The 27,215-nt window shown below is 61.3% G+C and overlaps 1 protein-coding gene across 6 annotated transcripts in view; it reads left to right on the top strand.

Moving 5' to 3' along the window:
* Positions 1 to 6,385: 6,385 nt before the first annotated feature.
* The window catches only part of ATP2B4 (ATPase plasma membrane Ca2+ transporting 4), a 46,922-nt gene continuing 26,092 nt past the window's right edge, over positions 6,386 to 27,215 (top strand). For all 6 annotated transcript variants that reach the window (XM_050326952.1, XM_050326955.1, XM_050326950.1 and 3 more), the window contains exons 1-2: positions 6,386 to 6,532; positions 26,163 to 26,581. In XM_050326952.1, coding sequence (XP_050182909.1) covers positions 26,386 to 26,581 — 196 coding nt within the window. In that variant the 5' untranslated portion in view covers positions 6,386 to 6,532; positions 26,163 to 26,385. The remainder of the gene's footprint in view (positions 6,533 to 26,162; positions 26,582 to 27,215) is intronic.

Below are 27,215 nucleotides of genomic sequence, written 5' to 3' on the forward strand. Positions count from 1 at the left end.
TTTAGGGAGTTGCAGAGAGCAAGAAGGTGCCCCCTGGGCCTCCTTTTCTCCAGGCTGACCCCCTTAAGTGTTGTGGGGCAGGAAGAGTTTGGGGCCAGCAGGTTGGGTCTGGTTTTAGGGGAGCAGAGCCCTCAGCATCCTCCTGGCTCTGGGGACCCCATTGCTGTGGCTGTGGTGCTGCCCTGACTGTGCCACTCACACACACGGGAGCCTGGGAATGGAGCTCAGCGGCCAGCAAGGACCACTGCTCCAGATCCAGGTGAGGCTTTTGGATCCTGGCCATCACCAGTGCCATGTGTTGGGGCAGGCGGGTGGGAATCCCCATTCCCTTTCCAGAGGAGGGATCTGTCCTTCCAAGCCAGGGCTCGGTGTCTGCAGGGCTGTGGGGAGAAGTTCTGCCCTCAGCTCGGCGGGGACACACGAGGCAGGGCGAGGGAAGGTGCCCTCACCCACACAGTGGCTGCCACCCAAACATCCACCTCCAATGGGTGATCCCGTGCCTTGGCTGCTCTCCATTTAATCTCCATCCTCCCTCCTGGTGTGTCAGTCCTGGCTGCAGCCGGTGCTGGACGTGCTGCTGGCTCTCCTGTCCCCAGCCATTTCAGATGCCGTGAGCTCCCTCTCTCCCTGTCATGACTCATTCCTTTCTCCCCGAGGCTTTAATTTTTAAAGGAGCACTTGGAGGCACGGAGGGTTTCATACCTGCAGAGGCTCCCAGCGGGTGCCATTGAGCTTCCCCAGGCGGTGTGGACGGGCACAGGGAAGGGGACGGCTGGGGATGGTCGAGGAGCCCTCAGGGGCAGGAGGTGAGGGAGAGCTGCCAGCCCGGCTCCTGGGCCTCTCTGCTCCTCTGGGTAGTGGAGCTGCTGTTTGGCCAGCGATAGGAGGGGTGTTTGCTCTGTGTGTTGGCTTTGGGAATGCCAGGGCACGAGGTGTGCCGGTGTTATCCTGTTCCCCGGCATCTCCTCTCCTGCCCCGCCATCCTGCCCACCAGCTGCTGGCAGGAGAGTCTGTGGGGTGCAGGCTCCTGCATGACTCAGACAGTCACAGGTCACCCCCTCCTGCAGCCCCAGCACGGAGGAGGGAGCTTTTCCAGCCTTATCTACGGGGTCCCTTGAGGTTTTTCCTGGTAAATATTTGCACTCCGCGTTTCCCGAGGAATTGCCGGTGCCCGTGCTGGACCTGACGTGCTGCCAGCAGCACCTGGCAGAGGTGGGGCATCACCAACCAGCCACATTTGCACCTTGCAGAGCGAAGCCCAAGCTGCCCATCCCCGGCTCCCCGTGGGTGTTGGCACATGGTCCTCGAGGAAAGTTTCTCCTCCGTTTACGTGATTAATTCCTTCCTCCCACCACGGACGCCTGCGACCGCATCTATATCCATGGCTCCCCACTCCTCCTCGGCTGTGAAATATTTATAACCCCCCACATTAGGGCTCTTCTTCTCTCTTCTTGCCTTTTTTCTTCTTTCCTGCCTTCCACCCGGGCTCCCCGGCTCTGCGGAGCTCCAGGATCCGCTTCATTTTCATACATCTCGGCGAGGGGAGAAGCTGTGAGGAATAATTTAGGTTTTGCTCAGGGAATGAAATGCCTTTTTTTTTAATTGCAGTCATCTGCAGCTTCTTAGCAATGTATTATTGATGGTTATTATTCAAATAAAAGAGTCGTTTCTGGTTTGTTTTCCCGCGGCCGCGCTTGGCAGCGTTCGTGGTTTTCCCTTCTCCCTCTTTCTCCATTTTGGGAAGGGGTCACCTTTGCATCTGATACTCTTTCCACCCACTTTCACCCCTCGTGAGGGGTGAGCTCACCCCAGCTTTGCCCCGTGGCATCAAAACCAGCCAAATGCCAGTGATGCCCCTCAATATTGCCCAGAGCCCCCCAGGCACCTTCAGGTTGGGTTGTTGGGGGTTTAGCCTTTTTGGAAGTTGGATGCTGGAGGAGGGGACAGTCTGCAGGCTCAGGGTGGCTTTGCTGGGGCGATCCCAGCCCTGTGCAGGCTCCTGGACCTTCACTGGTGCTTTTTTTGGGAGCAGCAGGGTGAGCTGGAATACCTTCCTCTTGGAGGGCTGGTCCTGACCCCAAAACATCACAGAGATGCTCCCCCCAGAAAGGGAGCTGCTGGGGTTCCCCCTGCCCTCGCTGTGCCCTCCCCATCCAGGGGCTCTGCAGCATCACCCCCCAGGGACCCCCAGGATCCAGGCTGGGACCATCTCCAGCCCCTCTGGCCCCCCATCCCTGTCAGGAAGGCACCAAAGTAGGACTCGGGAGCTCCCCCGCCTCCCCAGCCCGGGGCTGACAGCTTGGGAGTGAGGGGAGCGCGTTTCTCCCGCGCTGTCACTTCTCTCTCCTCCCTTTCAGCACCACCCACCGCGTTGTCACTCCCGGCAGCAGGGACTTTCCTCAGGCCCACGAAGGTCCCCGAGCTGTTACCGTGATGCAAACACCGAGTACAAGGTTCCTCCTTGATGTGAGGAATGAAACGAGGTCGGAACTGGAGGGAAAAATGTTCATTTTGAGGTGGAGCTGAGGATCTCCCTGTTTCCCGGGAGCTGTGACTCCTGGGGAGGGGAGTGGGGTGTCCCACAGACCTCAAGGGGGGAATTTCCCTGAGTGTTTCCAAATGTGCATTTCCCTGAGCACAGGGTGCTCTGCTGGGGTGCTCCGTGGAGAAGGAAGGACACCCAACGTCCCTGCTGAGGTGTCATCGCATCCCCACGGCACGGAATTCCCCCTCATCCTGCCCATGGGTGCTTTGGGAAGGAGCAGCCAAGAGGCTCCTCCCCAGCTCTTGGAAATATTGGGGGCTCCATAACAGGCACTAATGGATTGAGAGCCTGTCCTGGCTCCAGATGGGAATGTGGAGGGGTGGGGAAGGGAAAAGCGCCGTCAGTCACGGGGCTCCCGGGGAAAACCCAGCGTGGCTGTCGGCTCACAGGCACTTGGGTGATGAATTCCTTAGGTGAGCGAACAATTTTGTCTCCTAATTACATCCATAAAGCAAAGCTGGGCCCAGATTCCTCCTCTCATGTTTTGCTTTTCATGTCAAGCCCCTTTCCCCAGTGAAGGAGCTGCTTAATTAGAAATTAACAGGGTTGTTAGAGTAATTGGGAGCAGGAACAGGCTAGGAGAGGTTTATTAGCAGGAGTGTGCTGATGGTTTATTAGCAATCCCATGGCTGGGGGGGTTTTCTGGTGCTCCAAAGCCATGGGGAGCTGCCCCAGAGTGAGGGGAGAGTCCAGAACTGAGAGGGGAAATCAGTGTGACCACGATGGGACCCATAATGGGACCCTTCCCACGGCATCATGTGGGTTCTGAGCAGGAATCAGAGCCCTACAAAAAGGCACCTGTGGGTGCTGCAGCTCAGGGATGAGCAGGGAGAGGGAAAAGGGAGAAGAGGCAGGAAAAAGCATCCAAACCCTATTTCCACCAGCCCTGCAGGCTGCAGGCATCACCTGGGGGCACCTCAGCCAGTCTGCCACCCCACAGGAGCCCTGTAGTCCCCTTGCCCTGTCCCACGGGGTGGGACCTCAGAGCAGCAGGACCCCCATGAGCCCCTGGCATTGCCAGCAAAGCCTCTCTGGGGTTTATTTCTCCCTGAGCGCTGCAAGTCTCATCGCTGGTGCTCTCTCTCCCTATATTTAGCCCTCGGATGGAGAGAGATTTCACAGGCTCCCGACTCTGCCTTGTGCTCAGGAGGCAGTCAGTGTTTCCATGAGAAACCCCGGGGGTCCAATCCCGCTCTGCTCGCCGGCACCGGGACGAGAACCCTCCCCGTGGCTTCCAGTGGAGCGCCCTGGATTCACCCCCCCGGGGATGAGATCAGGATCTGGCCCCGGGTTTTGATGGGTTTGTAACTTGGCTGATACAACTCGGCTGATTTAATTCATTTTGGGCTAAAACTCCACCTACAAGTTCCCAGCCTGGGAGGCATTAAAGGCAAATTAATACAAATATTATATGCTGGGTTTAAAGGGAGCTCATCAGCCAGTCCTGATTTTTTTTTTTTTTTTTTTTAATGGAAGAACCTGGTGGAGTGATGTTTTCTATTTTGGGGTTATTTACGTTGCTGCTGGTCTCCCTGAGGCCAGACACTGCCCAGGCCAGGGACTGCTCTGCTTTGCCTCCAGAGCATCCAGCAGGAAAGCATTTGGAAAAGAAAAGAGGTGCCAAAATATGGATAACAGCTGAAATTCCTATCCCAGCAGGGCTGCCCGCAGGGTTTAGGCCACAGGGGATGGAGCAGGAGGGGTGGTGGCACCAGCAAGCACCAGGGGCAGGATCCCAGGAAACAGAGGCACGAGGAGGGTCTTCAGAGGAGACCCCAGAATACTCCATGAAGGAATTTTTCCTGTGTTCTGCCCCTCTTTGCCACCGTGCATGGGGACAGCTGTCTGGAGGTGATGCTCCTGCTCCTGCTCCAGCCAGGATTTTCACTTTTCCTCCATGTGCTTCTCCTTAGCTATAAAATGGAAGGGGCTCTCCGGCTGTTTATGGTTCTCTGTGTACTGGGAACACACCAGGCAGGAGCTGCTGAGCACCAGCTCTGTAATTGCTGCCTGCCACTGGATGGGAAGCACGTTTTCCAAATGGATTTTGGCTGGTGTTCCCTCCACAGCAAGTGCCCCAGCTGTAAAACCTGCCTTTCCCCATTGCAGCTCAAGTCCAGGAGTCCAAGGAGGCTGCAAATTCTCAGCATTGCTGAACTGCCCTGTTAACAACAGCTTCCCTGAGGCAGGAAGGCCGATTTCCTTTCAGGAGTTCAAATCCAGATGGTCAGAGACTCCTTCCAAGCCCAGAAAACCTGTTTTAAAAGGCCATTATGTCTCAATAGCAGTTTTGCATCCTGGCCCGTTGGAAGCACCGCCTGCAGGCTGCTCCACCAGCTCTTTTCCAAGCTGTTCTGTGGTCACTGAGACACAATCTGGTCAGTGCTGGCTGATTCTGGTGGAGGGAGGGGGCGGACACCAGCTAAAATCCACGTGTTTGTTCCCACTTTCTGTGTTGGGCAAGCGTGGAGCCGTTAAATTGAAGGTGCCTGAGCTCGTTTTTTGAGATGAAAGGTTTGCTCTTGTCATGGGAGTCTCCAGCCCTGGAGGGTTTTTTTCAGAGAGAATGACCCCATCAACTCCCCAGGAAGATGCCAAGGGCCCAACCTTGAGATGGGGTGGCATTCCCAGCCCAGGGCGCTTTCCTCCCCCCTGCTGCAAAGCACAGGAACAGGTCAGTGCCTTCTGTGCCGTACAGGATGTGGAGACTGAGTTACATCCTACCCGGGCAGCTCTGAGGGCACTCAGGTGACTAAAGATAATTTCCCCTGCCCCAAAAAGGCCCCTGGATCAGCAGAGTGGAAGGGATTTTACTGACCACGGAGAGCATGGGAAGGAATTCCGGATCCACACAGGGCTCTGCTCTCCCGGCCTCTGCAGCACCACCTGGGAGCGCTCAGGAATGTGAAATTCTCGAGGTGCAGGCCCTCAAGGGGGGAAAAAACCGTTCCGAGCGCTAATTAGGGCTTGTGCGTGCACAGATGTTCCACTGGTTTAACTCGAACCCGCGGCGTGCCCGGACTGGGGCTGCGGGGAGGGCGAGTGCCGAGTTAAGGTGCCCAACACGGCACTGCTGCCCCGTGCCCCACTGCCACCAGGCATGGCCGTGGCGTTTCCACCCCTCAGGAATGATTCCATGGGGATTTTTATCCCGGTTCCTTTAAAAAAAGGGGTGAAGATCTGCCCCTGGGTGGTTCTTCAAGCTGGCCCCTCTGTGGATCTCAGGGTGTGCACCCTCCCGAGTGATGCTGCCCCTCGGGGGGACAGTCGCTCTCAGGGGGTGTCAGACGGGCACACCCCAACTCTGGGCATCTACCACAGTGCCAGTGAAGAACCCCAAAGCCACTTTAAACCCACAAGGAACCCCGATTCTGCCACAGGTCACGGTGCTCCTGCTGCCTTCCCCATGCCTGGACTGGGGAGGGGTTTGGGCATGAGGATGGGCCCTCACTTCTTGGGGTGCCCACACCTGGGAGTGCCCACACCTCACTGCCACGGGTCGTGCCCGAGCTCCCTGGGGTGACACATTGTGGTGCCCCCACATTGCCCAGGGGTGCACACACTGCCTGGGGGGGTCCCCACATTGCCCAGGGGTGCTCTCCTCGCTCTAGCAGGGGGGATCCCCACATTGCCCGGGGGGTCCCCACACTTTCTGGGGGTGCACCCCCCGCTCTGCCTGTGGGGTCCCCCCACTGCCTGGCGTTTACACCCCACTCTACCCACTCTCCGTCTCCTTCCCGTCCCCCTTAAGCAGCCGTCGGGGCGTGCAACCACCTTAAGGGAGCCCCTCCCCGGCGGGCTGGGACGAGCCCTCCCCCTCCCTCCCCTCGTCCCCTCCCTCCTCGGCCCGGCCCCGCACGGCCCCGCTCGGCACGGGGGTTGCCATGACAAGCATTTTCTCCCGTTAGCTCCGGGACCGTTCCCCCTCCATCCCATGGCCAGCCGGGGGGGCTCCGCCGCCAGCCGGGCGCCGTGGGAGCTGAGCCGGTGAGTGCGCGGGGGGACCCCCGGCGTGGGGTACGGGGGTCCCGTGAGGGGTTGAGGGGTGAGTGTATGGGGGGAGTCACGGGAGTGGGGTGGGGGGTCTCCGGTGGGGGGTGTTTGTAGGTGAGGGGTGCACAGGTGGGTGAAAGCACCGCGCCCACTGCCCAGCCCGGGCGGGTGGGGAGGTGGGCGCGGTGCTTTCACCCACCCCGGTTCGTCCCAGTGCAGCAGGTGGGATGGCGGGGCTTGGCGTGGGTCCCTAGAGCAGGGGGGTGGGCTTGGCGTGGATCCCCCCGCACCCCGGTCCCACGTGGGAGATGGGTGTGATGGTGGGATAAGCACGGTCCGTCCGCTGTGGTGCGTGGGGGGCTGCGAGGCGCTGCAGCCCCCAAACATCTTCGGGGCGGGGGGGGTGAGCGGGCAACTCCCTCAGCCCCCCCAGTATCTGGTGTGGGGAGGACTCTCCGGTCGTGTCCTGCAACTTGTTGCCTGCCCTTGAGGTGGGGCGTGGGGTTCCTGGTCGCGCGTGCTGTGGGCTTCTTGGAAGGCAGCGTGTTGTGGCATTGCGGGGAGGAGGAGGAGGATGATGGAGGAAGGAAGAGGCGGGGGAAGGGGAGGGGGGCTTGCGGCAGCCCAAGGACAGAGCGGGGAAGGTGCTGCGTGGGTGGTTTGGGTGGTTTTCCCCACCCGTGGGGCAGGAGGGGGGCTGCTCCCTGCCTGGAGTGGGGTGGCTCGGGTGGGGTGTGCGTGGGGCTGGGGGTGGGATGCAGGGTGGGACGCAGGGAGGGTGGGATGCAGTGGGGAGGCTGCGTGGGGTTTGCCCACGCCAGGGCTGGGCACGTCCCCCTCCTGCCTGCACCAATCCAGCTGGTCAGATCCACGGCAGAAAACAGGAGTGGGGAGGAAAAAAATATATAAGGAGATAAATTAGAAGCCCAACCGGTCTCTGGCCTCGTCCTCCTCCTCCTGCCTCTGCCCCCAGTCCTCTCCCTGCATCCAAGCCCCGACTCTGCAGCCTCCCAGCATCCCTCGCCTGGCTCGGTGGGGCTGTGCCCCCCGTGGGGTCCCCGGCAGTGGGGGTGGGGGGACTGTGTGGAGCTGGGTGGTCCCTCCCTGCTTTGCCAGAGGCAAGTGGAGATGTTGGGAGGGGAGGAGGGACAATAGGTTATTGTGCTCTTATCTCTGGAGACCTGAGCTTGGGTGGGGGTTTGGATTGCGAAGCTCAAACCAGTGCAGCCAGTTTCTGCCCGTGGACGTGGACAGGCAGCCCTGGACGTGGGTGGACGGGCAGGACCCGGGGGCAGCGAATTGGGGTGGAGGTGAGTGCTCGGAGCACCCCATGGGGCATCCAGAGCTGTCCTGAGGCTGGGGGACACCGAGCCGTGCCCCCACTCCCGAGGGGCGCGATGCCACGGCCGTGGGCTGTGCCGCTGCCTGCGCCCTGCCAGGCTCCAGACACTGCCCTCAATCTTTCGCTTCCCTGAGCACTGAAACGCACCTAAATTATTAAATCATGAGCGAGAGAGGCTGACGCCCCCGCGCTCCGCCGGCCCCACCCCGCCGCGCCGTGGGGATCCCTCCCCGGCTGCCCCCTTGGATGACCCCCCCGGGAAATCCCACCCGTCCCCTGGGGTGGCTGGGCTGGGTGGTGGGTCAGGGGGTGCCCCTCGTGTCAGGGTGGTGAGGCCCTCCCGGGCTGAATGGTGGGTGCTGGGTGGTCTTGGAGGCCTCCCGACCCCTGCGTGTCCTGCGACTCCCCACGGCCAGGCTGGATGCACTCGGACATGGAGGTGCCTGGCCAGGGATGGTGCAGGTGGAGCTGGGAAGCTCCCAGGGCATGGAGGCAGAGCCTCCCGGTCCCCCAGAGCGGCCCCTCGGGGTTCAGGCTCCATCCCCGTCCCACGGTCGCCGCGGGGGCTGCGCTGGGAGCAGCCCCGTGGGAGCCCTCCGCGAATTCTCGGCTCCTTCCCGGCTGGAAAGGGGATTGCTGGCGCTGGGCGGTGGTGCGAGCGCTGCAGGTAGAGGCTGGAGAGGGCGAAGGGTGTTGTTGGGTGTTGGTTGTTGTTTTTTTTTTTTTTTCGGCTGAGATGATGACGGAGGGAATTCCCTGCGCTGCTGGCTCGCCGCTCGCGTGCCGTGGGTCCGGATCCGTTCCCGGGGGATCTTTTGCCGTCGCCTGCGCCTCTGGAGCCGGGACACGCCATGCCGGAGCCCCCGGGCAGAGGAGGGGCAGGGAGGGGTGAGCCGAAGGGTGGCACAGGTCCTTGGGCAGGATGAGTAAGAGCAGGGAGGGACGGCTGCTCCTCTCCACTATTGTTTTGCAGTCGAAAGCGCCGGGGTGGAGCTGAGCCTGGAGTTTCCCCTTGTCCCCAAGGCTCCCTGCCCTGGGAGACGAGCCTGCTCCTCCCCTGCCTGCTCCTTCCGTACCTGCCCCTCGCCGGGGCTGCGGATTCTCAGCACGCTCCCCGCTCCTCTCTGGGGTTGGGTTTTTTTCCCAATTTTCCTGTTTCTCCTCCCCGCTAGGCCACGAGCGGAGTTTTCCCGCAGTGGTCGCACGCGCCTGTTCCGGCAGCACAGGATGGAGCCTGCAGGGACTGGGGGGACCCAAATCTCTGCAGCGGGGACTCGCTGCCGGCGCCTGTTCGCTGCTGCTCCCCGTGTCCGCTGCTCCCCGCGCAGGGCCCAGGGAAGGGCTGGCAGCTCTGGCTTCCTCCTCGCCCACGGCTCCTCCCCGCCGGGGACGGCTGGGCTGTGCCTGGGAAAGGAGCCGGAGGAAAACCTGGGTCAAAGCCCCGGGGATCCTGCTTGGCTCCGAGTGCAGCTGTGGCAGGGACCAGGAGCCCGGGGAGGGATGTGGCGATGCTTGGTGTGACCGTGGCAATGGGATGCAGGTCCTTGGATGGGGAGGTGGCTGATGCTCAGCGTGACCGTGGCAATGGGATGCAGGTCCTTGGATGGGGAGGTGGCTGATGCTCAGTGTGACCGTGGCAATGGGATGCAGGTCCTTGGATGGGGAGGTGGCTGATGCTCAGCGTGACCATGGCAGTGGGATGCAGGTCCTTGGATGGGGAGGTGGCCACTGCAGTGCAAAGAGGTGACTCCTCCTTGGTGCTCCCCAGTTCCTGTGGCTCGCTGGGGACTTCTGGGAGCGGATCCTGGCAGGGTGAGGGATGCTATTGGATGCCTGCTGGCTGCCTGGAGCATTCCTGCTCAGGATGGATGGAGGCAGGGATGTTCTGTCATGTAGGTAGGGATCCCATGTACAGAGGAGATAGATTGGCGAGGGTGAGCTGGAAATTTGAACCCATCCCTCTCATCCTAGTGTTGTGCCAGGTGGGAATAAAGACCCATCTGATGGTGCAGGTGATGGAGATGTTCTTGGGGGAAGCAGCTTTGATGGGAAAGGGTGGCACTGGGACAGGGAATGTGTTTCAGGGTGCAGGTCCAGCCTTGGGGTCCCTCGGAGCAGTCGGCTGTGGGAGCCACGTTCCCGTCACCTTCTGCCAGCACTGAGGCCAAACTAATGAAACCTCTGACTTTGATGTTTTAATTAGTTGCTTTTGGCTTTAATGCAGAGGGATAATAGAGTTTCCATGGACTTATAAAACCTGCCCCATTGTTTGTTCATTAGAAAATGGAAAAGGAAAAAAAAGAAACAAGGTAACCCTGGGTAGGAAAGGAGGAAAGCGAAGCTTGAGCCCTGTGGAGCACATGACATCCCGCTGGGGTGTCACCCACTCGGCTGGTGACTCTCTTAAAGCACTAATTAAGCAACTTAAATCCTGGGAGAGCTCTCTGTGAGTAACAGATGAGTTCGCTATCCTACATTTGTGAGCTTCTGGGAGAGGTCTTGGATTTAAATGTGGGAAGCTGATGCACAGCAATGTGCCCCAGAGGGGGTCAGGAATTGGGGCTGTGGGAATCCTGGGTGGGAGAATCCCTCTGCCTGTAGCACCTCAGCAGGGAGTGAGATGGCAAGGGTGGACAGGTCACTGCTGCCCAGGAAGGTGGTGAGGGACGTGGGGATCCTGGTGGGATACCAGGTACTCCTGGGCTGCTTCCCTGGGATGTCTGGGCTTCTGGGTCATGGCATCCAGTCCTGAACACTGTAGGGACCAGGAGGGTCCGTGCTGGGGAGTGTTGTGACACCAACCCTGCAAATTTTCCTTTGCCCAAATCCCACAGTTAGATCTCTTTGGAGCGAGGGAAGGGGCATGGGAAGGATCTCCCCTTGGGCAGTGCCAAGGGACAGATCTCCTGATCTCAGCAGGTCCTTCCTTCCCTGCAGTGCGAGGGTCTGGGGAGCCCCTGGGGGACACCCCAGTCCCCTAAGGCAAGGAGTGGGCCCGTCCCCTGCACCCCCCGAGCCGGGACCTGGCGGGTCCCCAGCAGGGTGAACTCCTGGCCAGGGCGGCAGAAGCCAAGCCCAAGGTTTGGTCAGTTGCCGGTGTTTTGTGCTGACGGGGAAACTTTTCCCTCCACGCTTCCATGGCAGGGATGAGTCGGCAGCTGGGCTGAGCCGGCAGAGGAGCCAAGCGCAGCCGCCGGGGTGCCGGGGGCGAGTCTCCAGCCCCCCCCCCGCTTTTATTTCGTGCCGTATCCCGGTGTTTTCCAGCCGCAGGAGCGGCCGGGGGCTGCGGGAAGCGGCGAGCCGCTGGAGTGCCTGGGCAGAGAGCGGCGCGTAGGAGTCCCCACCCGGAAGAGTTTGTCCGGCGGGGCCGGGCAGGGAGGAATCCGATCCCTCCTTTTCCCAGGCTGGGATCCCGGCGCGCTTGGCTTTCCGTGGCCTTGGCCGGGCCGGCGCTGCCGAGCCCCCCGCCAGGGTCCGGCCTCCCGCTCCGTCCCGGCTGGCTGCGGAGGGTCCCGCACCAGCGATCCTGCGCCGGCTGACACCTCCCTTTGTCTCCAGCGCCGAAAGGTCAGCCCTGCCTAAGGCAAGCCTGCCGATCTCAGCCCTGCCGAACTCGCCGCGCTCCGTTAAGGAGCTGTAAATAATCCGGATCCTTCTGCCGCGGGGCCGCGGCAGCCGCAGGCTCCTGGGCTGAGCATCCTCCTCCTCCTCCTCCTCCCTGAGCGAAGGATTCGTGCCAGGGGAGGTGATGCCAGCCGGGGGGGAGTACAGCCAGCTCTGCAGAGCCCGGGGGGCAGTGGGGTGGGCTGAGGCCCGAGGCACTCGCTGCAGCAGTGAAAGCAGCGTGTCCCATGCCAAGGGCAAGAGTTGGGAGGGCAGCTCCCAGCTCCTGCCTTCCCCGGGCTAAAAATAAGCTGCTGTCCCTCACGGTGCTGCCTCTGCTCAGCCTGGGGGGGCTGGGGGTGGGCAGGGGGCAAAGCTGGGCACAGGGGACCACGGGGGGAGCTCAGCCCTGCGGAACAGTGGCAGGGCCTGTCTGGGATTTGACGTGACCTTTGCTCTTTGAGCATCGGATCCAAGGATCAGATTTTCAGGTCTGGGCTCGGATTTCGGGCAGAAGGTGTCTGATTTTCAGCGCTGATTCCCGAGATGCTAATTAAGGACCCTGCTGCAGCAGCTGGAGCTTTACTGTCCCTTTGCCACCCCTCGCTCGCCCGGGAGGTGCCGACTGCTCTGGCCAGCCCCACGGAATGCCCTCGACTTTTCGCTTCTCGCCTTTTGTTCCTGCTTGGGAACGCTGATGCTTCCCCTCTCTGTGCTCCAGCCTTTCCAGAGGCTTAGTGGCACAGCATCGCAGCATTCCAGCCCTTCATCTCCCTTCCCACCTTCTCACCAGCCACTTAAAAATAACCCTGGGTTGCTCGAGTGCCGCTGTGGGCAGATCCTGGGCTGCACGGATTCTCTGTAGCTGGCAGTGGGAATACTGCTTTTCCTGCTCGTGCCATCCCACAGGCAGCCAAGGGACACAGGGATGGGTGAGAAGATGGCTCAGTCCTTGAGCATCGTCCCCTCTCATCCCCGCTCTGCAGGGGTTGAAGCCCCCACCTCCGCACGGGGCTGAGCTGGGGTGTATCCCAGGGGACGAGGATGGCTCCAGGCGGGATCTGCCGGCTGTGGAATCCAGGGCAGGGTGTCTGGCTGGCTCCGGGAGCCGCGTGGCACCTGGACAGCCCAGCCCGTCTGCCGGTCCCGCGCGCCGGCTGCATACAAATCCCTCCGTGACATATCGCTGCAGCTGGCAGCCGGCAGCGCCAGCTTCCCGGGCTTCCCAGGGCTGCCCGCTCCAGGGGGGCTTCCCACCGGAGCCGGGCTCTGCCACGGGTGCGTGGTTGTGCCGGGAGCTCTGATCCAGCACGGCCTCAGTGGTGGGGACAGCCCGGGGGTGACCCAGGGCTGGGAGGGAGCTCGTGCTCCAGCGTGAACCTGAGTTAAATATTATTCCTGCCTCTGGAACAGGGAGGGATTAGTGCAAGGAGGGAGAGATTGGTGCAAGGAGGGGGATTGCAGGGAAATGAGGGCAGGCTGGATTTGTGGCTCTGCTGGAGGCTGTTTGGTGATGCCGACAGCTGGCAATGCCAGGCTGCCGGTGGAGGAGCCCGAGCTGCCGGTGGGATGGGCTGGAGCAAGGCTGGGATTGCGCCTGGTGAGGGTCGCAGTGCCTGTGGCAGCCCCGCTGCTGTGGGATGGCAGGAAAGCTGGAATGACAGCCCGCACTGCTCGGTGGTGGGGATTTATCCCGGGTGGCACAGGCCTGGGGCTGCGGGGCTGAATCAGCTGCAGGGAGCCGGGACCAGAAACTTGGCTGGGCTGGGAGGAGCTGGAAGCGTGGCTGATCTTTCCTGGGTGTCCTGGTGCAGACGTGGCTGTGAGTCACCGCATCCTGCCTGGGAAAGTCTGGGGACCCAAAACTTTCAGCGGAGCAGCCGTGCAGGGCACTGGGATGGGTCCTGGGAGGGTCCTGTTGCACCCACTGATTCCCTGTGGGAGCAAGGCTGTGCTCCTCCCTAGGGACACTTCTGTGGAGCTGGGGGTCGGAAACCCCCATGTCCCAGCTGGAGCTGTGAAAGGGTGAAGCTCCACAGCCTGCGTTTTCCAGTGTGACTAGTGCTGGCTATTTTTAGTTGTCCAAATTAAGCTCGCCTAAATGATGTCTTTTGAGGTTTATTTGAGGGAGGAGGCCTGGAGTGGTGTTATTTCCCAAGTGACGAATTGCTCTTAAATCTGACCCCAACTGGACTGGCCAAAACCAAAGGGAAGGACTGAAGCTGCTGCCTGTGTCTGGGAAGCGTCTCCTCCCCGCAGAGCTGCACCCCAGGGTGTTTCCCGAGCCAACAGGAGATCTCCTGGGGGAAGGAGAAAGCAAACAGCCAGCCCCTACTCACCTCCCCGTGGGGGAAAACCAGCTGGATAACCTCATCCTGCTCCCTGCCTCGGCATCCCCGGGGTGTGCTGTGCCCCTGGGAGCCGGCCTGGATGCTCCTCGGGGTATTGAATCCACGGGCTGCTCCTCCCAGGGGCAGCTTGGATTGCTTGGCGTGTGCTGGGTGCCAAATGCAGCCGACTGGGGCTCCCAGAGGAGGCTGCTTTGCTCCCTGGGGGAGGGCTGGAGCTGTGGGTCAGGGTGCTGAGGTGTTGCTCTGAGGTGCCTGTTTTGGGAGAGGTGTCTGGTGTGGTGTCCAGTGGATACTCCAGGGCTGGGTGCAGCCCTGGGCCAGGCCCTGGCGAGCCAAGATCCTTCCACACCGTGCTCCAGCTCTGTATCTGCTGCTGAATGCTGTTGTTCTAGCTCCTGACCTGCTGCCTTTCATCTCTTTCCATTCATTGCTTCCCTTCTTGGCGTTGTTTTCCCTCTCTGCCCATCTGTGGATGTGTTCACTGTCTGTGTGCCCGGTCTCACCTCGCTGGGCACACACACACCAGGAGCTCGGTGCAGGAATGGCCCTTCCTCCTCCTCCATGCCATCCCTCCCCCGCAGCAGCTGGGTGTTTCTGTGCAGGTCAGCAGCCAGGGGATCCTCTGGCTCCTGCAGTTGAACGTGAAATGCATCGAATCCTGGGAAGCTGTTGCAGATGGTGACTGTGCCGTGCGGGGGGGACCTGTGCTGCGAGCAGGTGTCCTCTGCTCTCCACGGGCAGACACAGCCTGGAGCAAGGAGGCTGGAAGTGCTTCCTGCCCTGCCTGGCACCTCCATGCAGGGGACTGTCCCTTTTCCCTTTGGAAAGGACAATGAGGGATCCTCCCTTCCTCCTCCAGCTCCCCCGGACGCAGCTGTGTGTGCAGACCGGCCTTGCTGTTCCTCAGCCCCCGAGACCTCGCTGAGCTCCAGCCCTGCTGGAGTGATCCTTTGGGAAGAGAATCCTTGGGAAGGGACCCAGGAAAGCTGACACAGAGCTTCCCTGAGTCTCAGCCTCCTTGCCTGGGACCCTGTGTGGCCGCTTCCCCTCGAGGGGCTGTGTGGGAGCAGGGAACAGAACAAGTCCCGGTGGTTCTGGGGGACCCCAAACCAGCTGCTGCCCTGGCAGTGTCCCTTGCTCTTTGCATTCCCACTATCCTTGTTATGCAGAGAGCAAACCCACCTGCCCAACCCCTCCCTGGGCTCCAAGATGGAGCAAAAGGTGGATGGAGAGGGTGAGGAAGGACCCTGGTACTGCAGCTGGGAAAATGAGAGGGCAGAGAAGAGGAACCAGAGCCTTGGGAGTGGCAGGGATTCCAGCATGTGGAACAATCCTGGCTAGGATACCTGGGGCAGGAGGGGGAATGCTGTCCATGCTAGCCCCAGGCCCTGGGTGGGTTTTGCATTTTTCCAGCGGGGTGGAGAGCAGGAATCAAGGACGCCCAGCCACGGGCAGCCCATCTGCCTCCATCCCCTGGTACCACCCCGTGCTGGGCTCTGGTGTCCTGGGGAGCTGGGTTGGGTGCCGGCCACTCGCCGTATTCCCTGTGGATCGCCCTCGCTCCGTCTGCTTCCTGCCAGCACAGCACCCCTAACACCCGGATCGCGCCAGTAATCTGGGCCCTATCGCTGTTAAAGCCGCAATTATCCCTGGATTAGTGCTGGTGCTTAGAGACCCACCTGGGTAAGTGCCTGGGATAGGCAGGGGCTGTGCCAAAGCCTCCCGTGGCTCCAGGTCCAGCTGGGACAAAGTGGCCGGTGTCCAGCTGTCACCTCGGCTGACCCCGGGGCTGTTCCTCTTGTTTGGAGGCTGGGCAGAGGCTGCAGGGCTTTGGGGGGGCATTGCTTGTTGGGGTGAGGGGTGCTAGGCAGTGGGACCCTTCCCCCAGCACCGTGTCCTTGCTCCTGTTGTGTCTTGTGCTGTCTCTGCAGTTTGAAGTAGAGCTCAACCCAAGCTTGGCATTCAGGGCCAGGTTGGACGGGGCTTGGAGCAACCTGGGCTAGTGGAAGGTGTCCCTGCCTGTGCCGGGGGTGGAACTGGATGAGCTTTAAGGTCCCTTCCAACCCAAATCATCCTGAGATTCTCTGATTCTGACTCCCAGCTCTGTTGCAGCTTCAACAGTGGGTTCTTTGGTGGGTGGGGGGGACCACCTGCAGCACCGTGAGCTGTGATTTATGGCACAGAGGACGTGTGGGGTGGCAGAGCCTGGGTTGGGTCAGCGCCAGAGGGGCTGGGAGGCACCATCCCACCTGCAAGGATGCAGGAGGTGGGAGCTGTGCCAGCAGCTGCGTGCTGGCACTTGAGGAAAAGGGATATCCCAGTTTCCCTGGTTCACTGGTGCAGCTGGGAGCCTGCAGGGCGTCGCCTGCAGAGGGAGGGAGCACGAGGGGCTGGAGAGACGCTGCGTAAACAGGATAGGTCAGGATGGGGCTGAGCACCTGGCACACCGAGGCACGTGTGTGTGGAGGTGGGAATGGTGATACTGGGAATGGCAGTGCTGGGAATGGTGGTACTGGGAATGGCAGTGCTGGGAATGGTGGTACTGGGAATGGCAGTGCCCAGCACGCCACAGCTCCGTCGCCAGAGCAGGGGGTCAGGTCCATTTTGGGGAGTGGAGGGACAGTCCCAGCCAGCTGAGAACAGAGCACACGGTGCCTGTGAGGAGGAGGAGGAGGATGGTGCTGTTGTCACCAGCCTCTCTCCCGATGCTCAGGGTGACTTAAGGGTGAGATGCAGCTGCGGGTGGGTGGGAGAGGCAAGGCTGGTGTGTCTTAGTGGGGTGGGGACTATGTGGGTAACCCCTTGAGTGTGGATGGGTGTCCCTTCCCTTGCAGCCTCTCCCACCCACCACGGCATCCCACACCGTGCCACTCCCCTCCTGGCATTTCACTGTTCCTGCCTGTGTAGTTTTACTTTAATATTTATTTTTCAAGCAGATTCCTGCTGTTTACTTAAAGACTTGGTTCTCCTGCTGTGAAGGATGAGGAGTGGGGACCCCGGGAGGCTCCCAGGGGGTGGGGGGTGTATGTGCCCCCTCCCACAGCACTTGGCCCCATCCCAGTGACTGCCTTAGAGGAGCTTTTCCTTCCCCTGTCCCTCCCCATGCTCTCCTGGCCCATCTGGCTCTCTCCTCCTATTTACTGCCACATATTTTCCAGGCTCTGATTTGCCTCTTCTGCCCGGGTTTGATCTCCCGGTGGTATCCACGGGCTTTGCTCCGCGAGGGTCTAATTTGGTGCCCGGGATGCAGCTTTTCTCCCCTCGTATAAATATTGCCTTTCGCTCTCCTGCGTCTCTCCCGCTCTCTTTCCCTCCCTCCCTTTAATTAGACTTCTTACTGCATGGAACAGTTTGCAGTTATATATGGAAAACAGCCTACACTTTCCCAGGAGCGGGGCATGTCGGGAAGGGAAACGGGAGCAGCCGGCGCGCTCTCCCTGGGAGCGCGTGTGTTTTTCCTATCGCAGACACACTTTTCCCGACTTTATTTTTTAACCCTTTTGGGGCAGGGAAGGGGGGGCTCGGAGCCTCCTCCCCACCCCACCCCACCTTGTTGCTGACTCTTCCCTTTTGCCTGGAAAAATCCTCTCTCTCTCTGTCTTTCTCTCTCTCTGCTTGGACTTTTCAATGGAAAAATATGGATCTGCTGCTGGAGCGGTCTGGCATGAGGGATAGGAGCTAGCTGGGATCGGAGGAGTTACCCGGCGTCCGAAGGGGATGTGATCCGGAGCGGAACACAGACGGCGGGTACCGGACCAGGGGCACCCCTGCCGTCCCCCTGGCCCACGTGGGGAGGGTGGCAGGAGGGGCATTTCTGTCCCCAGCCCTTCCTCGTGTCCCCAGGGCTGCTTCCAGCCTCGGGATCGGGATCTGAGTGCTGGATCAGCCCTCCTGCTGTCCCAGCCCACCCCGGGGGCTGCTGGGGGGGCTCTCTGGGGTTCCCCCAGTGCATCCCAGCTTTGGGGGAGCCCCTGCTCTCTGGGCAGTCCAGGAGCCCTCAACTCTCCCTGTGGTGTCCAGCCAGCTCCGTGGCTCCTGCCTCAGTTTCCCCCGCTGGGACCCGGAGGAGTGTTCTGTTGGGATTGCTGCTCTTTTGGTTTTTGCACGGGATTCTTCTCCTCGCTGAACCGGGAGGAGGAAGCAGCTCGTTGGCAAGGTGAGTGCTGTGCTCACCCAGGTGCCTCAGGGTGCCCTGTGGCACCCCAAAGGGCTCAACCTCTCCTCCTCCTGACTTCCAGAAGAAGCAGATGCTTCTCCTGGCTGCTGCTGGGAGGAAATGACGGGGCCTATTTTAAGCCCCCAGGGATTTTCAGGGTAGGAATCCCCTGTCCCTGTGTAATCCTGCTAAAAATACCGTGGCTGTGCCCCTGTGTCCTGACCGGTGGCTCTCCCATTCCCTGGGTGTTGTTTTGCCTGTGCAATCCCCTGTGCTCTGGGTCAGTACTTACCTGCTGGGTTTTACTTTATTTTAAGCTGAGCTGTTCCGCTGCTTTCTGAATGGCTTTTAGAAAGGTGGGAGTCAGGATTGCTGGGATTTCCCCCCTGCTTGGGGCTGGCAGAGGGATGATGCTGTGCTCAGGTGTGTGGCTGCCTCAGGATCTCCAGCTGTGTAAGGTGGGGGGATGTGTGAGGAGTTGAGTCAGAGACCGACTGCACCCGCTGCTCGTAGGATCCCATGGGGATCCCACGGGAGAGGTGGGAATGGCTGAGCTGCCTGGAAATAGGACCCCCAGCTCCTACCAAGGTCCCAGTGTCCCCTGGCTGTGCCTCTGCCCCGGGAATGGCTCCGGAGGTCTGTGGAGCAGAGAGCGCCTGTCCCTCGGGGCAGAGCTCCGGGCTCCTCCCGCCCTGCCCTCTGCGCCATCCTTGGTTTGGATCCTGGCCCGGTGGCCCCGTGGCCTGTGCCCTCTCCTCCAGCTGCCTGGATGCTGCTCCCAGCCTTGCTCTGGGCACCAGCACTTCTGTGACACTGGGAGAGTCCCATCACCCGTGTGCTGGGGGGGATGGAGTGTCTACCTGGGAATAGGACCCCCAGCTGCCCATCCCGGTGGGATTGTTGGTGTCATCTCCCTTCTGCTGTGGGTGCTGGGAGCAAGGGGTGTCCAGGTGTGTCAGGAACTGGGAGGATCCGTGTTGGTCTGAGCGCAGGGCTGGGATGTGACCATTGCAGTGTCCATCCTGGGGGGCTGGGAAAGCAGGCGAATTCCCAGACCTGCCTGGCTTTGCACTCGCTCGTTTGCTCTGAGCTGTAAACCAGCACTAAGCCAAGCCCAGGATGGGACCCTGCTGGGACTGGAGGGTGGGATGAAGAGGCTGTGGGGGCAACCAGGTGGGAGCTGCCTGCCCTGGACACCTCTCTGCCAGGGCACTGCACAATGTTCACCTGGAGGGAAAGAAAGTGCTGGAGTACAGAGTTGTGCAGTGTGTCCCAGCTGGTGCCATATCACCTGGTGCCCGGTGCCTGCCATGCTCCCAGGCTGGGAGGAACCTCTTTCCCAGTGCTAAATGGGATGGAGAAGGAGTGGACAAAGCCTCATACTGGGATCCAGGGCAATCCTCCCAGTCTGGCAGCACCAGCTGCCCTGGGCTCTGCCATGTGCCCCCTCACCAGGTACCAGGTGCTGGTGTAGCAGGGCAGGAGGGGATGCTGTGCCCCTCCAAAGGCTGGGGGGTTGCAGGTATTTGCTGGTGCAGGAGAGGCTGGATTTGCTCCCCACACTCCTGCATTCCTCCACGGGCTGTGCTACCTTGTAAAGCACAAAAGAATAATGAGAGGAGCTGGGGTGATTTAGTGCAGGCGCCGGGAGAGAAATACCAAGGCCTTAGATGGAAACATTCCCCTTGACAGCTCGCCTGGAGTCTCCCTGCTTTTTCTTTTCTTCCACCCCCCCTGAAATTCCTGGGCTGCTGCACCCTGGGGCGCGGGGAAGCCCGGCCGGGGGGCGCGGGTGGATTCCTGAGCACTGAGGCTCAGCAGCTGTGCTGGTGGCTTTGGCACGTGGATGCACTGCTCGGGGGCTTGGACAGCAGCAGCCAGGCCTGTTGTGGCCCCTGGGCTCGGGGCAGCAGGTTTTGGGGTTTGGGACACCAGGTTGTGGGGCTCAGGGGCGGCAGGTTTTGGGGAGCCACGTCGTGGATCGTCATGGATCGCTGCATCCGTGCGACCACAGCGCTCAGTGCTCTCCAGCCTCTTCCCTGTCCTTTGCTGCTGCTAATTGCTGCCTTGGGTATGCAAAAACCCCAGCAGTTTTTCAGCCTTCATTAACGGGAGACAAAATAGGAGCGAAAAGAACGGAGCCAAGGCAGCTGTAATTAGTGGGCTGGTGGCAGCCACTCCTGTTCCCTGTGGAGTAGCCGGAGAGATGCATTTTTGGGGAAGGTTGCCTCTTCCTGCCTTTTCCTTGTGGTTTCCCCGTGACCTTGGCCCTGGTGCGTGGCTCAGAGGTGCCACATGACCTCTTTGTCCTACGGCCTGGCAGGAGAGGAGGAGGAGGAGGATGGTGCGATGATATGAAGATTCTCTGGTTGCTTCCCCATCCCTGGTGTCCACACCTGCATGGGGACAAGCATCCTAACTGGGCCAGGGAGGTGACAGCCAGTCTGGGGACAGGGTCCCTGCCTTGTGCCCTGCACGTGGCAGCCCCGGGGAGCACGTGCTGGTGGCCGCCGCGCGCGAGGGAAGCGCCGGCTGCGCTCCTGGCACCGGGCGGGCGCTCGCCCCGCTCCGGCAGCGGGAACCGCGTGCCTGGCACGGCGAGTGGGAGAAATACTACGGGCTGTGCCGCCCGTGGGCTGCCGCAATTCATGCTCTGCTCTGCTCTGCTCCGCCCGGGAGCTGGGGCTGGTGCCGGGGAGCTGGGGCTGGTGCCGGGGAACTGGGGCTGGTGGTGGTGACATCCCGGGCCAGCAGCTCTTTCCTGCATCTCTGGCAGCACGTGGCACCCCGAGCGGCAGTTCCATCGCTGCCTACGGTACCCGGGTGCTTTTGGCGTGTCCCCCCCACCTCCCCACCCTGCTGGCACCTGTGGCGTCCCAGCTCGCAGACGGCGAGGTGAGGAGGAGTCGGCACCGCGTGGGAGTCGGGGAATTTTAACTCGGAGCTGCCGCTGCGCCGGTGGGAACCGCGGGGATGCGGGAGGAGGAGATGCTGCCGGCCCTGGGGGCCGCTGGTGGGCTGGCGTAGGAGAAACCTGGAGCTCCTTCTGGTCTCCCAGCAGATTTCCGCTGGGGTTGGCGTTCCCGGGCTGCAGCATCAGCCCTGTGCTGCAGACCAAGGCGCTGCTCCGTGACTCGATTTCCCTGGCACGGCATTGCTGCTGCTGAGCTCTGCGAGGCCCCAGCACTTCCTGGGTGTTTTGCTGGTCCTTTTCCAACTGCAGTGCCCTGGTGAGGGTGGGGGGACACGTTTAGTCCCCCCACTCTTGCAGGATGAAGGCTGGGAGCTTCTTCGCTCTCAGCACTGCAGGGGAAAAATGAGGGGCTCTTGCGGTTCTTGCAGCGCCCCATCCCAGGCGTTCGGCTCTTGTGTTTTCCCACGTGCCCCATGTGTGGGGTGGGTGTCACTGGGGGGTTCCCCACTATTGGGTGCTGGGGTGGCCCCACTGGGGAGGGAAGTGCCACCACACCCCCCTGGTGAGCGCGCTCCGGCGAAGGAAGCGGATGCTGTGGTGGGAGGAGGGAACGTCCTGTGGGTGCCGCAGGTGCTGTCCCGGGGAGCCCTGACCGGGGACCTGCCTCGTTTTGTCACCCAGAGCCCCGGAGAAGGAGCAGGGAGGGGCGACACCAGCGTGACTGGGGAGAGGGGGACAGCTCCTGCGCCCACGCTGGCTCTGCCGTCACGGGGGGCTGTGAGTGGAACTCGTGCCTGCAGGGTCTGTCCGGGGTGTTTGGGCCTGGCCTGGTCCCCCTGTGCCTGTGCCATGGGGGTGTCAGGGTGCAGGACCAGTTCCCGGCACCGTGACCTTCGGCCGCCCGCTCTGACCTCTGCGGTCCTGCCTTGGTGGCTGCCTGGGAAGCTCTCGGTCCCGAGGGTGACAATCCTGCCTGGGATGGCCCCTGCCCCTGCAGATCACGTGGTTTGTCACGGTGAGTCACTGTGCTGGCTCCTGCCGCCGGAGGAGGTGACAACACCCCGGTGTCCCCTCTGGGTGCCCTCCTGGGGTGCCCAGCGCGGGAAGGGTTAAGGAGGGAAAGCTTCCCTTGCCAGGGGTGTTGCTGGGAACAAACAGGAGGAGAGGCTGCCATCTGCACATTGCGATTTGGTGAGTGTGCAGGGGAGGGGCCCCACTTGGCCCCTGGGGTACTGGGGGCCCCTGTTTCCCGGGGAGAGGTGGGGGCTCCGCTGTGGCACTGGGTGGGAGGTGGGGGGCCCTCAAAATCCCCCAAGAGTTGGTGCTGCCGTGGTCTGACCGTCTGCTCCTGGTGTCCATGTCCCTCCAGCGTGGGAGATGGACCTGACTCAGCCCCAGCGGGCACCAGGGTGGGGGTCGTGCCCTCCCCGTGCCCCCCACACCTTTGTGAGCAGCGTGCCCAAGGGTTTCACCTGTTGAAACCCCACAGGTGTGCTGTGCAAAGGTGCCAGCACAGAACCCCCCCAGTGCAGGGAGCCCCACACGTCCCCTGGCGTGTCCCTCCCCGCTGCAGCGGGCGTCTCTTCCCCTCCCAAAACACCTTCCACTGATGGCAGCACCTAACCTGTCTCTCCCAGTGATGTTCTCAGCAAATGCAGCCCTTCCAGCGTTGCTCCCACGTGGGACTGTGGCTCCCAGCAGCCCACGGTGGGGGCTGAGTGCTGCTGGGGTCCAGGAGGTGGGAAGGAGATCCAGGAGAGCTGTGCAGTTTCTCGTGGGACATCTCCTAGAGAGCAGGCAGGGAATGGTGGTTTAGGCCCATTTTCCTCCTTTAATTGGCTGTTTTGGCTTTTGGAACCCATGTGTCCCTCTGGAGAGCGGGTCTGTCCATGCTGTGTGCTCTGGGGCTCAGTGCAGCCTCTCTCATTCCACTGGGGATGCAGCTCAGCTTTTTAATTCCCAAAGAGAAAAATCTGAAACCCAAGCCAAGAAGGGTAATTTTGGGGGAGTTGAGGTTTTTTTTTTCTTTCCATCCCCACTTGGCAACATAAACAGCATCCCTGACAGCTTTACATTGAGTTTGCCATGGCAACCTACAGCAGCCAAGTGTTTGCAACACCCCATTCCCAAAGTGGGAGAGGAGATGAACCCCAGTGGGTGCTGCTGAAGGGCAGGGTATGGGGCTGGGGTGCTGGTGGCATGGGGCAGGTGCTTGGGGAAGGTGATCCACCGTGATCCACGTGGCCTGAGGTTTGCTCATGGGCCTGATCTTGCTTGTCCAAGCTGGGGTTCGTGGCTCTGGGCAGGGCATGTGGTGGCTGCTCTCGCTCTTCCTCAGCACGGTGCTTTCTGCCCTGGGTGGTGGGAGGGGAGCTGAGCTGGGGCACGGATTTCACCTTCATGGATAAAGGAAAACAACCAGCTGATCTTGGTCAGGGCTTGCTCCATCTCTGGTTGTCTGCAGGGAGCAGGAGCAGTGCTGGGGTCTGCTCCGATGTGCTGAGCTGGGAGGATCCATGGCCTTGTCCAGGGACCCAGTGATGTGGCTGCTGCTGGTGTGTGCCAGCTGCCAGTGCCATCGGTGTCACAGCGAGGCCATCGTGGCTTGGCTGAAGGCATCACGTGTGGCACGTCCGGCTGATTTAATTTTCCTTGTCCCTCTCCGAGCGTTTTCCTCTTCCCAAGCTCAAGAGCCAGCGGGTCCCTTTCCCTGTGCCAGGGGCCGGGGTTGGGCACGGGGGATGCTCTGGTGCTGGCTCTGGCCGTGGCTGCTCTCCCTGCCAGGACGGAGGTGTCGTGCAGCCGTTTATTATTCCGGGCAGGTTCGCCTGCAGCACGGCACCGGCTCCGGCATCGGCTCCGCCGCTCCTCGCCAGCCGCTCCCTCCTGCCCGGAGCACGCGCCTCCCCCGGCCCACCCCCTGGATCCAGACAGCCCCTGTCCCTCACCCCAAACTCCACAGCAGCCCTTTTTCTCCCCAGGGATGTCCTCTGGGAGCTGACGCAGCTCCGGTGGTGGCTCTGGGGGTCCCGTGGTGTCCGCACAGGGCGCTCCGGCTCCCGCTCCGGCTCTCCCACCTGGGCCTTGTTTTCTTCCCAAAGTGGCCCTCGGGGAGCACTTGTTCCTCTCCAGTGCCTGGGGGCTCTGGAAATGAATTACTGGAGTGAAGGGCAGCCTGCTGAACGCTGCTGGAGTCATTAGGAGCTCGTTAGGATGATGGCTCTCAGGGAAGCCTGAGTGCAGTCCAGAGGAGCCTTCCCGGTTTGGCCAAGGAACAGGAGCCTGTGCTGGACTGGTGGGAGGGGGCAGAGACAGGCCAGGAACAGTCTGTGACCCCAGATGGGCTGGAGGAGGGCGCTCAGAGCAGACACAGGAGTCTTTCCCAACCACAGCCCCTCCTTTCCTGACAGGCAGAGCCAGTCCCAGGGCCGGAGCCGCATGGTGGGACATGGGCTGGTGCTGATGGTGCCCTGAGCTCCTCCAGGGGTAATTATGGACTAGGCCGTTATAGGATTAATTAACTGTCTTTCTCTTAACCTCTGAGCTCTCCTCAGACAACGTTGGTTGCTATGAAAAAAGGAAAAAATTAGCGTGTTGGGGTGAGGGAATTATCTTTTTTTCTCTTAATCAGCAGGAGTCTGCTTAATTGGGCCTGCCACCTCCTGCTTCCCGCTGCTGGGAGCCAGCGTGCCTTTAAATGATGGATGAGCTCAGCTCCACGAGGAGCTGTGGGGTAACTGGGCTGGGAGTGGGCAGGGATGCTGGGCTGGGAATGCTGGACTCGATCTCTGCTTTGTGGGGCAGCTCTGCCCCAAGGGTGCAGGTTTGGGTGTCCTGGGAGCTGCAGTGCTCCCCATCCCTGAGCTCCTTGTGCTCCCAGTCCCTTCAGTGCCTGCAGCTGGTGGACAGGACCCCCCTGAGGCAGTGGCATCGCTGGTGTCACTGAGGTTCAGTTGGTGCCTGTTCTGTCCTGATAATGCTGAGAGCTGCCCTGGGTGCTGCTGTCAGGGAGCTGCTCCCAGGGGCCAGGGAGGGGTTTGCTCTCTGGGCTCTGCTTGCCCCTGGGCTTGCAGAGTCCATGTGACTGCAGTTAGGGTCACATGCTGTGGGGTGAGCTGGGACAGCCCCAGGATGGTGTGGTGCCTGCCTGTTGGGTTTGTGAGAGCTGGTGCATCCCGTGTGTCCCTGGGATGCAGGGATAGATGTTCTCCCTCCTTCCTCCCGTTCTTGTCTGGCTTCTTGTCTTCCCTGCCTGCTTGCTCTGCCACCTCCTGACCCTGTCTCAGGCTGCAGCTGCTGTAGTGGCCGTTCCTTTTGTTATTCATTTACATTGCTCTAGGAAAGACTTCATTTTCTCTCCATAAGAGCCTCCCTTGCAGGCTCTTTGCCTCTGGAGTGCCTGGAGCATTGCTGCTGGCACTGGAGCTTGGGTACAGAGCTGGAGGGCACCCTGGCTGACAAACAACACTTTTTCCCCTCTGGCCTGTGCTGCTCTGCCTGCTCCCTCTGTGTCCCTGTTTGTCCCTAGCACCCATCCTCTCTGTCTGGAATGCCAGTGGGGGATCCCAGATCCCTGGGGAACGTGGGAGCTGCTGGATGCTGTGCCTGCCTGGCCACAGCGCTTGGTTGAAGCATTTTTGGGACCCCTGTGTCCTCGCTGGCAGGGCTGGGGGGTTGTAGCCTGGCTGGCAGGTGCTGAGAGCAGAGACCAAGAGCCACCCGCTGCCTTCGAGGGCTTCTCCGAAAGGGTCATGGGTGGAAAAGCCTCTGTTTTAGATGTACTCACAGATTTTAGTGGCTTCCCTGGTCCCTGCAGGGATCTCTCAGCTGGTTCAGAGCCTGCTGGGTGCAGTGAGCCCCTCTCCATGGGTGTGGGATGCTCCCTTACCTGCTGGCAGGCAGGGAGCGGCACTCCAGCCCCAGCCCGTGCAGGAAGCAGCTGTTTTCCACTGCCGAGGTGTATTTTTAACCCAGAGTGAATGGGACATTTTTCTGAGCCGGGCAGCTGGGTTTGAGTGAAGAACCACCTGGGCGCCCTTCCTGCCCGGCCCCGGAGCTGCTGCTGCCGGTTTTCCCTGCGGCGTGTCAGCCCCTCACCCGGGCTTGAGGGTCAAATCACGCTGACCCCACGTTATCCCTGGCAGGTGCCCAGCCCGGGGTGCCCCCCCCACCCGCTCCCCCACCCCGTGGGGTGCGTGCCCTCGTCCGCAGGCCTCCTCACGCCGGTGTTCTTGTTTCCCCATCCCTTGTTTTCGCAGCTCCAGTTGCTGTGGTATCCAGGGAGCCCTCCTCCTTCTGCAGGAGATGCACGCTGGTCGTTGCTAAGGTCGCCTCCGCGGTAACATGCACATCCTGTTTACACCTCTATCCGGAGAAGTTGGGCTCGGTTAGAGGCACCTGCTCCCCCCAGGGAAGGGGCCGCACGGAGCGTCCCCCCCAGCTGGACCCTCGAGGCAGCCGCGAGGCGCCGGCACCGGCACCATGACGAACAACGTGGTCGACCACCACCCCGGGAACTCGGTGGCCGAAGGCAACCATGAGGGGGACTTCGGGTGCTCCATGGTGGAGCTCAGGAACCTCATGGAGCTGCGGAGCGCCGAGGCCGTGGCCCGGCTCAACGACTCCTACGGCGGCGTGCACAACGTCTGCAAGCGGCTCAAGACGTCGCCCGTCGAAGGTGAGTGGCCACCTGCCAGGTGGGGTTGTCACCTCTGGGCTGGAGGGTGGTGGCTCCAAGGCGTGTCCCGTGCCCGGTGTCCATCATGGGAGATGCTCCCCAGGTCTCGTAAAAGGAACATTTAAGGCAGAAAAGGAGGAAGGAGAAGGAGAAGCATCGTGGCAGGGGCTTCCCCGAGGCGTGGCCTGGAGCCCCACGTCCCCTGGGAGGATGGAGCGGAGGCGGGGTGAGGTCAGGGGTGAGGAGCTGCTGGGCTGCCAGAGGGGCACGGGGGGCTCATCGCCACAGCCCAGCCGCTGCTCTGCGCCAGCTTCTCCCCTGTTTAATCATTGACAGAGCCAGTGGCAGGGCTGGGGGGTGGGAGGGAGAGTGTGAAGGTTGGATGGTGCTGGGGAGGTGGCTGGAGCTGTTTGAGGCATCTCAGATGAGGGATGGGCAGAACATACCCAGAGGGATGGGGAGAGGCGCCCAGGTCACCCCTGATCGGAGGGGATCGCAAGGGAAAACCTGGTTGGTGCTTCTGGGCATCACAGTTTGGAGTGGTGGTGGCAGTGATGCCTGTGGGTGCCAGCTCACCTCTGGGAGGCTTTGTGGAAGGATATCAGGATGTCACCTCTCCTTCCCACGGGCTGGG

This window comes from Myiozetetes cayanensis, unplaced genomic scaffold, assembly GCF_022539395.1.
Source record: "Myiozetetes cayanensis isolate MyiCay16 unplaced genomic scaffold, myiCay2020 scf32, whole genome shotgun sequence".
NCBI lineage: Eukaryota > Metazoa > Chordata > Aves > Passeriformes > Tyrannidae > Myiozetetes > Myiozetetes cayanensis.